At 40.2% G+C, this 17292-nt stretch overlaps 1 protein-coding gene across 2 annotated transcripts; it reads right to left on the bottom strand.

Annotated features, from left to right (window-relative positions):
* Positions 1 to 95: 95 nt before the first annotated feature.
* CFAP206 (cilia and flagella associated protein 206) lies at positions 96 to 17042 on the bottom strand. Of its 2 annotated transcripts, XM_075087244.1 has the most exons (13): positions 16939 to 17042; positions 16642 to 16750; positions 14902 to 14985; positions 14458 to 14548; positions 13195 to 13383; positions 12767 to 12925; positions 11631 to 11839; positions 10677 to 10796; positions 7990 to 8188; positions 7152 to 7289; positions 4932 to 5125; positions 3760 to 3903; positions 100 to 1843 (listed from the first exon to the last, which is right to left on the bottom strand). In XM_075087244.1, the coding sequence occupies exons 2-13, from the start codon at positions 16747 to 16749 to the stop codon at positions 1613 to 1615; spliced, it is 1866 nt and encodes a 621-aa protein (XP_074943345.1). In that variant the 5' UTR covers position 16750; positions 16939 to 17042; the 3' UTR covers positions 100 to 1612. The 2 variants fall into 2 exon arrangements, with proteins under 2 accessions (XP_074943346.1, XP_074943345.1); XM_075087245.1 differs by lacking the exon at positions 16939 to 17042 and having other exon boundaries at positions 96 to 1843; positions 16642 to 16765.
* Positions 17043 to 17292: the final 250 nt, after the last annotated feature.

Below are 17292 nucleotides of genomic sequence, written 5' to 3'. Positions count from 1 at the left end.
AATACATGTACTTATGTATTCTTAAAATACCATTTGGCTGGTTAAAAGTAATAACTTCAACGTAAAAAGTTAAAAGCAAATGATAAAAATACATGGACATCACAAGAAGTATTTAATGAAGAAGCAACAGCATATTTTCTCTGAACAACAACAAAAAAGCTGCAGCTGGTAACAGCATTCATGTTTTTATTAATAAACCTAAAAATCAGTGCCAGCTCGTTGAAAAACAGGAGCAGCACATCTGGCTGCTGATGCTTAAGTTTTTTTCACAAAAGAGAAAATCACCTAGCAGAAACCATTTAGCTGAGTTTTTTCTGTGCTCCTCTTCTGCTCCTTTTTTTTTTTTTAATAATGCCTTGTAGATTTGTCCCAGTTGTTTAACTTTAAAAAGTGAAGCCAGATACCTTGGAGATAGTTAAACAAAAACAATGCTATCCTGCACAATGCCACTGCAAAATCACCCAGCAACCTGAATCTTCAAGCTTCATTGTCACAAGCTTGTGTAACAGTGACCCGGGAAACGACGCTGTACTACGCTGCACCCGACCAAAAAAGAGACTTAGAAACCTTAGTACCCTCTATGGCAATCACAGTTGCACACCTGGACTTTTTGCTAATAATAATTTTTGTGGAGGATACTTAAAATAATTTGTGGAGCTCTTTGTTGTCATGAAAAGTATCTCTCTTTTAAAGTACACCCTACTTCCAATTGAGAAGATGTTTCATCTTAAAGCTCAAATGATTCAGGTTGTCACAAAAAGAAATACTAGCTGCAGTTGCTGTGATCAGACCTGGTGCATATTTCACTGCCACAATGAAATAAAGCTAAAAGCCTTTTCCTGTTGTGCTTTAGTGTTTCAACCAGAAGTGAAACGGAGCTTTGAGAAAGATGCCGCAAAGTCAAGTTCCTATGGTTTCCCACGTGCTGACCAGCACACTGTTTAGCCAACGAATACAGACATTACTAGAGACTTACAAGCCTGCCAGAGCCACCCAAGCTGGATTCCCTCCTATCAACCTCCCTGCCTTGGCCTATGCTCGTAATGCCCATTACCATGAAAAGACGCTCGGGGTTACAGCAGCACAAACAGACCCGCCCAAGGACCCAGGCTGATCACATTTTGCTGGTTTTACCTTCTTGACGATTCTCCTCTAAGGTGGAGCTGTGACATTCAGGCGACGCTCTTGGGATAGGTTTTGTTTCACACCAATGGGAATTACACCTCAGTCAGAGCTACAGCACTGGCCCTGTATCTTGTAAAAGCTATTTGTCTTACATTTTCCAAAGACATGGCTCTTAAGAACAGTTTCAGCAAGCAATCATTGTATTAAAACCTCAAGAAAACCCCAGAACACACACTATACATTTAAATGTTAGTTTAAGTCTTTGGGAACATCTTGATTCTAAATTGCTGTTTAAAATCTGGGTGTTTCAGGCTTATCATTCCTATCATTTAGTGCTGGTCAGCAGCACCAACAGATAAACACAATGAAATAAATCAACTGCTCCTAGAATCAACAGACACAGTAAAACTTTTTGTATCTTAATCAGATATATGCAGGAATTTTAATATATATATTCAATATATATCTTTAGGTTTCTCATTTTCACTTAGGTTTCGTCTACTGCTCTTGTTAAGTCTACTTTGACCATATGAGTAGTAGGAGATGATCCTCCTCGGAGACCTTCCAAGAAAATCTGTGGTCTGGGTACATTGCTGGAGCTGTCACGCTTAGTCTGCGTGCTGACATCTTTCGGCAAGTACACTTGGGTGGAGTTCTCTCTTCTCATATGGCTGAGATCAGTCTGCATGGCATGAGTTAATTTGCGGCGCAAATTGGCCTAAAGACACAAAAAGAATCAGATGAAGCAAAATTTTGTTTGAACACTTTAGCACTAGTGTATAGTTAAGTGTGTTTGTATATTTTACATCCCCCAGGCTTCACAAACCTGGAACATGGCCCGCTTTACCCTACTGCCCATAGACGGTTGCAACGGTGATTTGGTAACTCCTGAACTAACAGGCTGTGTGAACAGCACTGTATGTAGCCCACACAATTTCAAGTCAGCCTCTTACTGCTTTCATGTTTTCCTTTGGCCACCGTGCTTCAAATTTTGTTAAATGCTGGAGCCTGTGTTTTGTCAGAATAAAATGATGTTTTGGTGTTAAGCTCTTCCAGTGACTCAAATTAATTTCAATCAGTCTGACAGCACACTGAATGGGATGGCAGGCAGGTAAATCTCTTTAGGCATCTGAAACCTAAAACAAGCTTGAGGACCCCGAGTACTGTGGATAACCAAACCGCAGACTCAAGCATTTGTCTGGTTTCAAACCAAATGTGATGAAGTTTAGGTGTTGGTGTCACAAAGTACTAGACAAAAGGGAAAAAATGCCTTCTTTCAAGACATTGCTTATTAACCCCTTGGCAAGGGGCAAAAGGCAAGGTAATTTATGATTCAGGCTCTGTTTAATCACAGAAACTGCTGTAGGTACAACAAAACCACTTTTCACAAAGTGTTAATATTACAAAGTCAGCACTTGAAACAACAAAATGTTTGTCATTCCAGTGAACCTTCTATGTCAGCCATGATGTAAACCATTGTAAATCATATGACATAATGTTGTCATCAAAATACACGCAATCCAGTCTCATGTGGTGGGATCCAGACCCCTACATGTAAGTGAGAAAGTCCCTGGAGTCCAGTCCAGTCCAGTCAGTGGAGACTTGAGGCAGTGGAAGCTGGAGAGTGACTGAGTTGGCCAAATTCGGTGTTCGTATCAGCATGAGTCAAAATATTTTCCAGGCTCCACTAGTTAGGTCTCTGTCTCACTTTGACTGAATTGTGAAAATCAGGTGCTACACCTTGACAACTGCATGTGCTGGCAAACCATAGAAAGAAGCTTTTTAAATACACACTGTTACTTTAAAAGCTTTTATGTATGTGGCTAACCTTCTGTGGACAGACTGTGATTTCCAATCCATCAGAAAATCATCATGAGAGTATAACGGACATTTCCAATGGATTATATATACAACAGGAAGCCTACTTGCTCTGGGTCTTACCTCTCTGGATTGGCCCTACATGAAAGAGGGAATTTTTTTTTTTTCCAAAAAAGCAGAATTTGTTTTAGCAAACATGAAGAATCAGGATAAAATGAAAAAAAGGCTTCATGCTTTGATGCCTTTCAAGGATGGATAAATCAGCCCAAAGAAAGCTTCTGCAGGGTCAAACACATCCTAACTATTCCTAAAAATTCTGCCTGCCAGTTACTACATTTCTTCTCTGCCAGTTACTACACTCTTCTCTTCTTACCTGGTGGTGATGAATCTTAATGTATAAATTGCTCAACTTGCAATAAAGGCTCACCTGACCCAAAATTTTCTGCAATTTTTTTTTACAAAGAAAGTATATAGCGATATCTTCAAACTGTTAAATTTATTTGAATGTAGGGAAACCTAAGTTCAGTGCTAACCAACAAACCCTTATTGCTTAAAGAAGGCAAAAGAAAAATTTGGAATGAATGGACATGGCAGTAGAAGCACTGCTCAAAATGTTGGGGAAAAATATGGAAAAAGTGGGAGAATAAGAAAGTCTAGAAATATGGAGAGAAAATACCTGGGAAAAAAGTATTGAGCCAGTTCTAACACAAGTGTGCATCTTTGAATAAGGTTAGATTTATGTTGCAAGGAACAAAAGTTTACAATAATTCTGTACTTTGTTATTCAACAATGAAACCTGGCAATAACAATACAAACCAATTTTATAGCTTTTCTTCTCAGTTCCCATTCATTCCATTCATAGGACGTCACAATAGTTGGAGGCAAGATATGAGTATCAGTTTGAGTACTACCGTCACATTTTGTGGTTGGTTTCATCAACCATTTTTCTGTATTCCTGGCCTGGATGAAAAAGAACCCAAAACTGAGCAAGGTATTAACAAGGAACACAGACATCTAAGAAAAACACCATACGGATATGCTACTTTCAAAAGCAAAGAAAAACCTGCAAACTGCAAGTGGATGGAGTTTTTAACATTAAAAATATTTGTGTTCCCCCTGCCCCTGCTATAAAGGAAGAAACCATTAAGAATTTGGTAGGTTTCATTTCTGACAGAAAATCCTTGCGGCAAGGGCCACAGCTGAATTTCAGACTCCCACATCCCAGGTGAGTGCTTTAATCATTTGATTTTGATAAAAGAGGATCTCACCACCATCACCAACAGTGCTTTATGATGCAGGCAACTCAGTTTATCTTCATGAATGGACTAAAAATCACAAATCATAATCTCTGCCAGAGCCGGGATATAAACCATATCTTTCTCACCAAGGGCCAGTTCATGACTACACGCTTTGCATTGCTAGGGACCTAGAATTCACAATGTATGACAGAGAATGTCTACAAATTCAAATCAAGTCTTTGGATTTCACACGGTAGCACTGTTGCATTCACTATTAATGAGTCCCCTTTCATTTTGAAATATATTCCATAATTCCTGTCCCCAGCTACCACTACACCCTTATCCAGCACACACTGATTAACTGCTGAGCTAAAGCTCCAGTTAATGTGTTATATGGCTTATCTTCTGTTGCATTTATTTACTGTCCATTTAAGCTACTTTTGCAAAAATGAGGAAAAAACCATCAGAGACAGGATTTTCCTAGGCTAAGGACGACCAGCTCTTATCGCTGCTAGAATCCTTTGGGTCTACATATTCTCCTACGAAGGTGAGAACAACATTAAGGGAAAATGTTTCTTACCAACACCCTGAAGACCTGGAAAAGATGGACCTCCAGACATTCGGTATGATAGGCAGATGATTATACTTCTTTTCTAAAGATGGCTCTCACCTGTTCTCTTCATGTTCTAGAAAGGACAGACCAACCAGCGACCCACCAGCTGTTCAGTAAAAGGCAAGGGCAATGCGTACCTGTGTGTACGGAGCAAGGTATTCAAACTGATGACGAAGATCAAGCAGTTGAATTAGCTCTGCATGTTCTTTTGCTTTTTCTATATTCAGCTGAATGAACTTATCTGGATCTTGAGCAAAGATGTATGCAGCTTCTGGGGAACTGAAAACATAATATTTCTCCCTGTGCTTCAAAATTCCAATAGCAGGATTTCCTAAAAACAACCAGAACAAACCCCACAAAATAAAATAGCAAACAGCACGATATGCAATACGAATGACACTTGTAATCAAGATTCTGTGTTTCCCTCAAGGCAGTTTCACTTCCTTTTTTTCTGAAATCAGAATAAATCCCTTAAAGTAAGCTTTTCAAATATAAAAAAGTCTATTTTGTTACATCAGTACAACTGCTTCTGATCAGTTCACATCCAGCATGCCTTAGTGCGTGTCTGTCACAAAACCAACAGACAAAAGACCTAAAGCAAAGGCATAAGAAAACATTGCCCATACCCTCAAATGTTTCCCCTATAATCTCCAGCAAATATTTGTTTGCAGATCAACAGTCCATTTATACCAATATGCCAAAGGGCGTAACGCTCAAATTAAATGAAGAAGCAGATGAGGCAGCTGACAAGCTGGACAACAAACTAACAGAGAAAATGTCAACAAAGGCCAAATAACTTATATAGGACAACTCAAATTGAGCTCAAGGACAGTGGCAGGCTCTGCTTCAGCTGTCATTGCCCAGGACAGACCTAGACTCATCATAGATGGTGCCTTGAAAATATGAAATGGCACCACTCAGTGGTAATCAAAAAAAGCAAAAAGAATGTCAGGAATTACTGGGATGCAAACAGAGGGGGAGAAAAAAATGTACATTATAACAACCTATATGCTACATTTATTATAATACATTTTGTTCCAACACAACAGAGTAAGAAAAAGTAAAATGAAGGGAGTTGGGAGTGATCAGAGGCTTGGAGAGCCTTTCACAGGAGGTGTTAAACAAAGAGGCCTCTGCAGCACTAAAAAGAAGTGACTGAAGAGAAATAATGTGATACAGGGTTGTAAAACCATGAACTGTGTGCAATATAAAATTACTATTTGCTAATTTTCCCAATAGAAAGACTATCAGGTCTTTGATGAAATTATCAAGCCAGAGCTTAAAAGCATCTCAAAAAGAGGTACCTATTCATAATATCTATTGTGTGACTAATTGTGTGACTTTTTGACAATAAGAATATGCCATGGCAGACTTTAAATGGATTCAAAAACCCATGAGATAAGTGAAAAACCTCTGTCAAGGATTATTCAACAGGAAGGTACAGACACAACATTGATCTGAGGAATTCCCATAACCACTGACTGCTAGAACAGGGAAGGATCATTCTTACTGGATTTCTCATGGTTTTCAAACATTCATGACTGGCCAGACCCAGAAATTGGATCAGAGCTTGGGAGACCTTCAGTCCAACCCAGGACAGGTCTTCTCATATGCAATACTACACAAGTGTAAGTGATTTACATTGCCGTTAAAATATCTATTTTTAATAATGCCAAGAAATAGCAGTATTTTCCTCCCAACCTCCTGTAGGTTTAAAAAGGTTCTATATGGATAGGTTCTAAAAGGATAGGGAGGCAGAAAACATGAACTGATGGGGTAGCTGAAATAAGGCTTGCTTTCAAGACAAATGATGCTAGAAGACAGAGAAAAAATATCCTATGATTAGTGGACTTAATTGAGTGCACTTTTGCATTCTTTTCAGAGAAGATTTTTGGTACTTTATATCCACTGTTTAAAAATACCTATGATGTAGGCATGAAGGGGTCTGTTTGCCACAGACAGATACACAAAATAGAAGGAATGGCCATTTGCCTATGCCTGTATTAAAACACATTAACGACAATAAGCAAACCTGGATTCAGCTGCAGTGTAGGTTATACAAATGCACATACAGCAGGAGGAAACGTTTATCCATCTCAGCTTGTTTCTGCCTCTGCTTGCTCATGCCTACGTTCTCTTGAAGCCCCCCTACTTTCTATTTAGGGCAGTTTATTTGTGCATTTTGAAAAGAAAAATACTTTAATGGGGGAAATAAGTTATCTGAGGTGAAAATTACAAACATGAAAATAGAGTACTCCAGCTTTGACATAAGACGGTGCATTCAGAACATGTCTTTACATTTTCAGTAGTGCTTGTTCACATATAAAGTATGGAAAAGACCTAGCAACAAAGCATACCTGGGAGGGTGAGGCCTTTCACACCAATTGCATGTGCACAGAAGCCATGGTACTGGATTAGCAACTGGTCAAAATTATCAGTAGTGTCTGGAAAAAGCCATTCTCGGTTCTTGAAATCAGAAACATTCACTCTGGTTCCTAAGAAAAGGTTTAACAAAAGAAGGATTTCAATGACAAAATATCAGATCTTTAAAATATAATAATGCCACAGGATGACCGGATTACTGTGGCCTTCACAGGATGACCTGCAGTGCCAAGATCCCAAAAGCTAAACTTTAGCCCTGCTTAAGAGAGATCCTACTGAAAATCAGTCCTGCAGGAGCCTGTGCAGCCAGCTTCTTTTGTAGTAACAATTTTCTTTGGAAATGGGATGACAACAGGAAGGTAGTATCTTATTCTTCTGTTTTGTTTTCACCCACTCACGTTACAAATCCCCTGGCGTACAACTTGGTTACTAGGGTCACCATCTTACAAACAAATACTTCTGGTAACCAAAGCTGTGTTAAATTAGCTTTTTTATTCCCCCCTCCATTTCAGAAGTTCTGAAAGGCATAAAAAGACATAAACAAACTTAAAAATGTAAAAAAAAAGTAAAAATATTATTCTCTGATCATTCTGTCATTTTTATAAGGTAGCTATATTTTAATTTTATATATAAAAATAAAAGCCAAAACTACACAACATGAAAAATAAATCCACATGCTACAAGACTCATTTTAATTTACTGTGCAAAATCTTATTATTAAAAAATCAATGTGTAGCACCTTCTGTAAATAAAATTCAAACCAAAAAATCTTGGAAATTTAAGGAAAACAAAAAAAGTAATAACTTCCAGTACCCATGGTTTCTCTTATCCTTTCCTCATCAGTTTTCACAGTCACTCCTTCCAGAAGAGATGCTAGGACTTCCTCAGGAAAAAGCTGTGACTGGATTTCCGAGAACTGTTGGAGAGTGTTAGTCATATTTGTGAGGAAGCTCAGCAGTAGTATCTCATCCTGAAAGCCACTCCAGAGGTTAGAAAGTGCAACAAAGAGAGGCTAGAAAATAAAAGAGAAGATCTGAAATCCAGATTTGTTTTGTATCTGCAGCATAACCCAACTGCTGGCACAACGATCCCTGCTAGGAACAAAGCTGGGTTGATCTCCAAGGCCTTCAGCATCCAGAGATTCCAGGTGAACTCCTGGGCACTGTGAAAGGACTCCCATCACGTATGCCCAAGGCACGTACATCCAGCACGTATGGCCGTTGGCCAGAATGGTACTTTTCTACATTTTACTCCAAAGCCTTTCCCAAGTATGTTACTCTGAGACCATGCTTGGAATTGAGCGCTTCACCGACAATACAGTTGATAACTGAAAATAAGGCGTACGGGAATAAGAAGGACCAGAAGAAATGCACCTGGTTAACTACCCAGTGAAGGAAAACCCCACCTGTAGAACCACACCCATACGTACAAACTATCAGGCTTTGTTATTTTGTCTACCCTGCTGCCAGAGTGACTTAGTACCACAGCGCCTGAGCCACTGCGTGTGTCAGATTCATGGTGTGCAAACCTCTTCAGAGTGGTACAGGGTGCAGGGCAAAACTGGCAGCTGCCATTCCCAGCAGTGATGCTGACATACGGGTGCACACGCATACAGAAGCAGCCAATGAGCTGTGGGTCTTAACGCAGATTTCAATGACAGCGACACAAAATGAGCCCTGTTACGTCTAAACACACAGAGCATTTATGGGGGGAGATTCAACAAATCTGAAATGCACCTTAACAACATTATATTTTATGCATGTTATCAACATTGTAAGAACAGAGTCAGCTCTGGAATTCATCTGCATCACTAACGCTGTGGAAATGTTATGGTTACAAAAATGGAAGAAACTAAAGGGCGGGCAGCAAGATCAAAATCATTCTTACTAGAATAAACAAAGAATATTAATGAAATGTACTATATTTCCTAAAGCAAATGTTTACTACAAATATAGGCCTCATCCTACAGTTTTCAAAACGCAGAGTGCCCTGCTTCTCTACATTTGTAGAGGATCCAGCTTCTCAGCAACTAGCTGAAGATAAGAAGGACTATTCAAATGGTATGTTCATAGAGAAATCTCTACCTGCAAAAGACCTGAAATCAAGACATTACGTATTCTGTCTTCAGCAGAGTGGAAAAAACAACTAACAAAGCTGAAGAGAGAAGAAAATCTAGGAAGGAAGCAGACAACAGCAGACAGCTTCTAGGGAAAATGGTGACATGTACATCAGTCACTTAAGCCCCATGAAGATATTAAAGAGACAAAAACGCTTTGAGCAGCTGGACGAGAGGGGAAAATGTTCCCCAAATAAGAACATCTGACTTATAAAACCACAAGCACACATAAACTGAAGCATCAGATCACATCTGAGATATACCTCTACGTGCCATTCCCATGAGTTTCCAGCTCAGATGCCCTTATGGGAAGTGTGGAAAATACTCGGGGGGGGGGCATGATCTTCCTTCCTCCTTCCTCCACAGTAGACTTTATCTGCCCTCTAATTATTTGTTTAGAAGGATGAAATGTAGTGTAACATATGTATGAACTGCATGCTAGTTCAACAGTTAACTACAAAGAATTAAAATGATAGACATATCACACAAAATAATGAGTTCTTCCATGAAAAGTGAATTAAATGAAGCTGGTTTCTGACATATTTCTCTCCCATTTCCTTCACAACTTGCCATCACAATAATCCCAGGTTTTCACAGGGTCATCGAGCACCCTCCCTCACAATACCTGCAGTTCGCATCACTCATTCCTCCAACACCTCCCTCCCATGTTCTGCAGCTCCCAACTAAGGGTGAAATAGTACAGAGCATCGATGGTGCAGAGGTACATGGCTGCTCACTGGCCAGACAGCACACAAACCAGCAGGTAATTGTGGCATTCCTGTTTCAGACTTGATCTTAGGAGGGCTCTAACTGTGTCTGGTTGCTCACAAAACTTGCAGAAAATGACATATTTTGAGATCTCTGGGCTCTGACAGATTTGACTGAAACTGGACAACAGGCTCAGAAGCTATCAGGAGGGCCAAAGAGGGTGAAACCCCCATCACAGAACCTGATTTCTTTAGAAAAATTTGATCAAGGAGTCATATTGTAATTACAGGAATTGCTATCTGAAAGGATTTTAAGAGAATCACGGTCTGTAGTGCTGTTTCCTGTCATCATTGTGATCGTACTCTTTCTGCAAGGAACATGAGGAGATTTGCACAAACCAGGAAAATATCACTGTAAGTCTACAAATACTGACAAATGACTCAACACTTACAGTAAAATACCATTTATTCCATTCACCCCCTCTCTGTACCTCGCTTTTCTTTTACCTTGAGATCAAGTCTTTTAGTTTAGTTGCCCCTTCAAAAATCACAGATGCTGTTATAATAGGAAGAAAACAACGTAGCCTTTTTCTTAACATAAATTATGCAAAAACATACTGGCAAAGTAGTTATTTCTTATAATTAAGAAGAAATAGGTTTCCCTTCAAAATACTTACAAACACTTCTTTGGTATCTACGGAAACCTTATTCTGCACCGTGTTTTTCAACTGCTGCATTGTTGCTGCAAACTGCACATTCATCTTTTCAACTTCTTGAGCGCTTGTAATTGCATCAGACTGGAAAGAGAACTTACTTCAGGTAAGAAGTATGACAGTCAAACAATTAGGTATCTAGTCATAAGCATTTACTTGGATCTCTTCATTCAACTATTTTCAGACAACTGTTTTAAGGAATTAAATTCACCCTAACTTTCCACAAAATAAATTTTTTCCTTCAGAGTTCAGGTATAAAACCAGGTGCTTCTCTCAAACACATACTAGTAATTTTTATAGAAAACTTCTACATTTTTATAATGGAAAGAACTGAAAAAAATTTAAAAGAGAAATATTTTTCCAAGCTTTACGACGTACAGGAAAAACTAATAAAACCTTGCAGTTTCTCAAAAGACAAGTGAAAAGATCTTCATAAACAAAACAAGTTTCAAGAATTTAAATTGTATCCTTCAAAGGCTTCTGATGACTCCATATATGCTGGGGATGTCTGCAGGCTAAAATTGAGGTGATTTATGGATTGCACAAGGAGATTTTTTTCTCTCATGCCTTTTGGGGCAGAGTGACTATCAATATGTAAACAAGAAAAAAGTCCTACTTTTTTAGTCCTTTTGTTAATAAATTAAACCAAGAAAGGAAACCTCCAGAAATGAAATAGAAGCACAATCACACTGCAGCAAACAATTAACTCATTTTGTGTTTTACCTGACAGTAGCCAAACCCAGCAAGTTAGGTACAAAGTTCAGCACGACAGATGATGTATGTTCCCATATATTGAGATAAATTTTATTTAATTTATTTCTGAATAATTTTTCTTATATTTCTGTCCTGTACAAATAGGTAACGATTACAGTCCATCTGCAATAAAACCCCAGAGGATATGACATGATGGTATCTCACCAGAAGGATGCAAAGGAAGGCCTCATATTGTCTCACATTGAACAGTGCTTCTTTCAATTTAAAAGAACTAAGCTGTGTATATCTGTGTTGGTCTTCCTGCATGGATTCCAGCAGAGCTGTGTACCGGTGGGCTAGCGTATGGCAAGTACTAAGACCTTCATCAACAGTCTGTGTAGCTGATGGAATGGCTTCATTCAAAATGGCTGGCACTGTTTATATAGAATAAATGAGATACATATAAAAAGAATTATTGAAATCATTAGCAAAAGATTGCAGCACAGTATTTGAGCAAAGTAGACTTCCAATAAAATTTCTAAATTTTGTCCTTATATTCATGCATTTTCAATGCTTGCTTATGAGATTCAGCTACTGTGTCTTTCTAGTCAAGTGGTTCCAAAAAGTCAGAATTACAGGTGTGGAAATACCACAAAGTCAAGGACTGTGAGAAAACCTGCTTTACAGTAGATGCAGTTCTGCTGATACTACTGAGGTGGGTTTCCTGAGAGACTTCAGGCAATCTGCACAAATTTCAGTTCTCATTTTCCTCTAAAACTGGGCTGCAGGCCTTTCTTACAATGAAGTCTCCACACTGAGCCACAATACTACATGCATATTCACAGAAACATTTCCACTGATGAGGATTCAAAATGCAACAGGTTTTTGAGAACACATTAAGGATCTGAAAAGGTTACTCTAAATTATCAGAATACAGTTAATGCCCCAGCAACTTTTATCACTTCTCATTACACATATGCAACAGGAAATTGTAACTGGATTGACAGTGTCCTTTCAAGATTTTAATTAAGTGCTTTTAAAGGCAAACATTACATGTATTTAATTCACTTAATGGCAAGGGATCAGGGAAAAGTTGTCATGAGGTAAGTTAGTACATGAAGTTCATACATATAATCCTTCCACATCAATCACATAGGGCTCCCTCTTAGCTAAAAAATAGTAGCCTACATGGAAACCTATAATTAAATACCAAATCTGTGCTTTCCTTCACGTTTACAGACCCTGCGTCAAAGCTGTTTATCGAGGGAGATGGGAGATTACTGGAGCTGCTCCAGAGAAGGAGGACAGGAAGAATCAACTGGGAATACACAGCCCAAATTCAGTTGCAGTTGTCTACTTACAGTCATCAATGCCACTTCCTCCTTTCCTGCATTCCTTGTTGTACAACCGAATTCCTGTGACTAGCATGGCAAGGTTTTTCAGCTGTTGCTCTTTCTTCTTCTTACTGAGTGAGATGAAAGTACTCATCTCTGCCTGGGGGAATACACTCTGCAGGGCAGCTAGAAGCATTACAAAGGGAGAGAAAACCCTCAATATGAAGGAACAGAAAAGAAAATCATTAAACAAGCAAAAACACCCTCTCCTGAACAACAGCAAAAGTAGGAAATCTATGGCAAATTTAGACTTCAAGGCTGAGCAGTGACAGTTTGGGTAGTAAGCATTCATCACAACTTACCACATCTGTATCTAAATAAAGATCAGCAAAGAGAAGGTGAAATTTTATTTTTCAGTAAGAAAAGCCCAGTTTCACAGCTGGGAGTTTACTGACCTGTTACCTCCCTGACAACCTCAATATCTGTTGGGGACCCCAGGCCAGAGCTGAGCAGCACATAGCTAATGATCTTGCGATACAGTTTCTCCATTTCTTCTTGCACACGAGGACGGCTCTCTGTGATATCTCTGACCACAGGAGCCAGCCTTCTCTCCAGAACACGGTGCTGTTCGCTGAGTAATTCAGCTAGGAAGGAAGGATTGTTAGAAATTGCTATCTAAATTATTTGGAATTTGGGTTATACAGAGGGTGCAATTCATTTCCACACTCAGAGCACCAACTTAAGGTTCCTGAAGCACAGATATGTGGAGGAGATGTTCACGGCACCATACCATTATAATTAACAACAATGGAGTCAAACATTAATGTAATTAGCATGATTAACATCAGTCAGTAGAGTCCTAGAGAGAACTATTCAGGCCCAATTAAGCAGTAAGTCACCAGCTCTCTGGACTCCTCTGACTGCAGTACGACCTAACACACACACATGTATTTCATACGCACCTGAATTTACACGCCCAAATCTGAACACTACTCAGGATCTCAGAATCTTACTGGACTTATTGAGCATACTGAGTCCAGAAGACTTTGGAGCAGCTTTTTGCTAATTTGGGGGTTTAATCCATGCTAAAAAGAAAACATTTTCATGACACACCCCCCCCAAAAAAAATGTTTACTTTTTGCCTACTCTTGTTCTGGGTCTCCTGTGTCCCAGCCAGCCCTCACTGTCCTGTTGAGATCTGAAGTTACAGTTACCGATGTCCTCCCCATCTCATTTTTCTTCCACATTCCCATTCTCAGACCGTATGAAGTTACCACTGATGAGACCAAAACATATTTGGTTAAAACTGTAGCTGCTTGTTCAGGATTGCTCATCTCAAATAGGGATATTGATAAAACATCAAGTTCTCTTTCAGATACATGAGTGCTGTTCTGGGTGCTGGTTCTTTCACATACACAGGTGCAGCGCAAGTTTTTCTTGCTGAAGGCAGCTGGTTGCTGCACCTGAAAGCGTAACTGTTCTCAAGCAATTTAATACGTTACATGCAATAAATCTCTCAGACGGGATGAGATGAGTGTACTCTCAAATCTAATGTGCATATTTTTTCCCCTACTATATCCACACTGAAACGCCATACTCCTCTATAGTACATTTCTCTGGCCATTTAACAGGAATCTTTATTAGCCCTACAGAGAGAGATATTAAATCCTAAACTCAGAATCAACTTCTATGAAAACATTTATTTCTATTGATATTACCTCGGTTTGCATAGTTCATATCAAAGTAAACTTGCATCTGAATTGTGGTCAGGGAAGGGTTTGTTGTGTCAAGCAGCCTGGTAACACAGAGCTAAGGAGAGAGACAGGGAAGTGAGTTCTTTCTCATCACAGGGGAAACGTCTGAACTGACAGTGACTATGCTACAGGTTTCACAACAGCAGCAGAGCACACTCCCTACCTTTCTCTTGGCATACTATGAACACTGTGAAGTAAAAGGCATTTATTAAGATGAGGGAACATATAATCCAGTCTCTAGCTACAGAACCATGAGAAAGTATGAGAATAAAGTAGCGTTAAATATTAAATATGAATATTTTGAAGTGTTCGTATCAAAACAAAAAGGCATTTTAGTTACAGGAAGAGATAGCAAATACGGCTAGAATCTTAGCTAAGTATTGCCTCTCAGCATCACATCAGAATTACCTGGATAAGATTTTCCACATCTTTTTTGGTAAGGATTTGATCCACATTAAAGTCATTTCTTGGATCTAAAACAACAGCTTTCACCTGGAGATTGCCAAAAGAAAGCTATTAATTCATATCTCAACACATACTCTTTGTAACTAACGTTTTATTTTCTGAAAAATCTGAGATGCAGTCAACATTTCTTTACTATCCCCTTTTTCCATTCAATCTTCAATAATGAAACAAAGTTACTTCATTTCGCACATGTTGCCAGTTTCAATCTCCGTTCTCAGACATAAGTGAAAAAAAAATCTATTTGTGATGCAACCTTTGTATAGAAATATTCAAATACAGCTCCTTTAAAAATTTTCTGGAAAAACATTTTTCTAAGTAATATTTTATAAAAATCTGTCATGGTTGTTTATGGACTTCTTGGCTGGTGTTGCATCCATCAGTATAAATGTTTACGATTTGAATAAAAATTCATGGTGTTCTGCACACAGGGAAATATGTGCATGTTTGCAACTGGTATGCATGCTGGGGATCTTGCCAGCCATACGCGGAAGTCTCTTCCCCATGAAAATTTTCATGCTTCAATGATTAATACTGCTTTTGAGCCCAATGTATTTTTTAAAGCCACGGTGTCACCTTCAGGAAGAAAAAAAAGGCAGACTAACAGTACTGCTGAGAACCATTTACATTCATACACAAGTTTATCAAGAGCTGATTCTGTTCTTATACGATCAATAAAGAAAGAACCTAGCTCCATCTTTCTGCAGACACAGGTTTGCAGATGCATTCAGACTATATTCTGCAGCGGTGCTGTGTCTCCTAAGAGGAGATGCCAAAGTGTATAATGTTTTTTAGGATAGTTATAGTTGTTTACCAAGGACAACACCGAGACTGATTCAATTTAATTTTTAGTTTAAGTGGGATCCAGGCCCACTCCCTCAAATATTCAGCCCATTTATCCTACCCGGCCCCGCCTGAACAGAGAAACAAACAAAAGAATCCATCACAACAGAGGGAAGAGGTGAACGTCAAAGAATAAACACAGCTGCTGCCATAAGCATTCACCTACACGTCATGCCTTTTTGTTCATTTATGAAAGAGTGGGAAGAAATGTTATTAAAACTTGGGAATACTTCTCATTTTCACTTTAGAAAGAAAAAAAATGGTTTATCTGCCTGTAGAAGAAAACTGAGGGAGCCCGCTTAGTTGGAGTTCGAAGAAGTCCCAGGCCTCAGGACCTGCAGCCTTTTCAGGGCCTTATATTTCATAGACAGCATTTCAGAGGAATGAAATAGTTATTCAGGTTTTTAAGACTGAATGTCACTGAACGCCCCTGTAAAGCTTCCCAATGCGGGTTGTCAGAAACTGAGATGTTTTGAAGTTCAAGTCAGCCGCGAAAGCCTCAGCCTTCACCATCCCAGCCTGGGTAGGCTGCTGTGGAGCTGCCTTTTGAAGTTCGTTGACTTTTAAGACCAAAGGAATGATTTACGTCCTCGCTTCATGTCGTTCAGCCCGAGCAGCATCAGTCAGTGACTTTGGGGGAACTATTCAAACCCCTGCCTCATGAAAAGCCTTAAAACCTGTCTGAACTGCCAAGCTACAGGCACGCAGGTTTGAAACCTCTGATCTATATGCTATCGATACACATATGTCTTAATATTTTACAGAACTTGAACAAGATTAGACAAACACCCAGGTGAAATAGTAACAAAAAAGCCCCGCCCTGACCATTTGATTTGCGCTTACCACGAACGCCACCAAGGTTTCAGAAACAGTCTGTCCCTGGGCGGTGCATTCTTGCCCGATCTCGCGGATGATTTTCTTGATGACACCTTCGGTCCGGCCACAAGACATACTGGGCAAACACATACGTTACGGGGATTAACACGCATGATGGTGTCGGGTGCGCCTGACACCGTTTCTCCTCAGGCGGCGGCGGCTCCCCCTCGCCCGCTCACACCGCCCGCAAGGCCCCTGGGGACCCGCGCCCGGCCCCGCAGGGCTCCCACCCACCCGGGCGCCCCCAAAACGTCCCGCTCTCACCTGCACCCCCCGCCCCGGCCCGCCCCGGCCGGCGGCAACAGTGGAGAGCGGCCCGCAGCCGGGCGCCAGCCGCCGGCCGTTGCCGTGGAGAAGCGCTGCGGCCCGGCCTCAGCCGCCGCAGGGGGCCGCGGGGGAGGGTGTGGTGTGGGGGCACGCGGGGGGTGTGGGGGTAGGGGGATGGGGGGGTGCGTGGGCGGGGGTGGGGGGCGCCGGCGGGGTGTGTGTACATGTGTAGGTACAGATATGCGCACGCAAAACATGCGCTTCATGCGGCACCAGGTAGAGAAACCCATGTTTACGCAGAATATATGGGTGCGTATGCGCAAAACATACATACATGTTCTGCATACACAT

This window comes from Phalacrocorax aristotelis, chromosome 3, assembly GCF_949628215.1.
Source record: "Phalacrocorax aristotelis chromosome 3, bGulAri2.1, whole genome shotgun sequence".
Classification (NCBI taxonomy): domain Eukaryota; kingdom Metazoa; phylum Chordata; class Aves; order Suliformes; family Phalacrocoracidae; genus Phalacrocorax; species Phalacrocorax aristotelis.
This window is presented reverse-complemented; position numbering and strand designations above follow the sequence as displayed.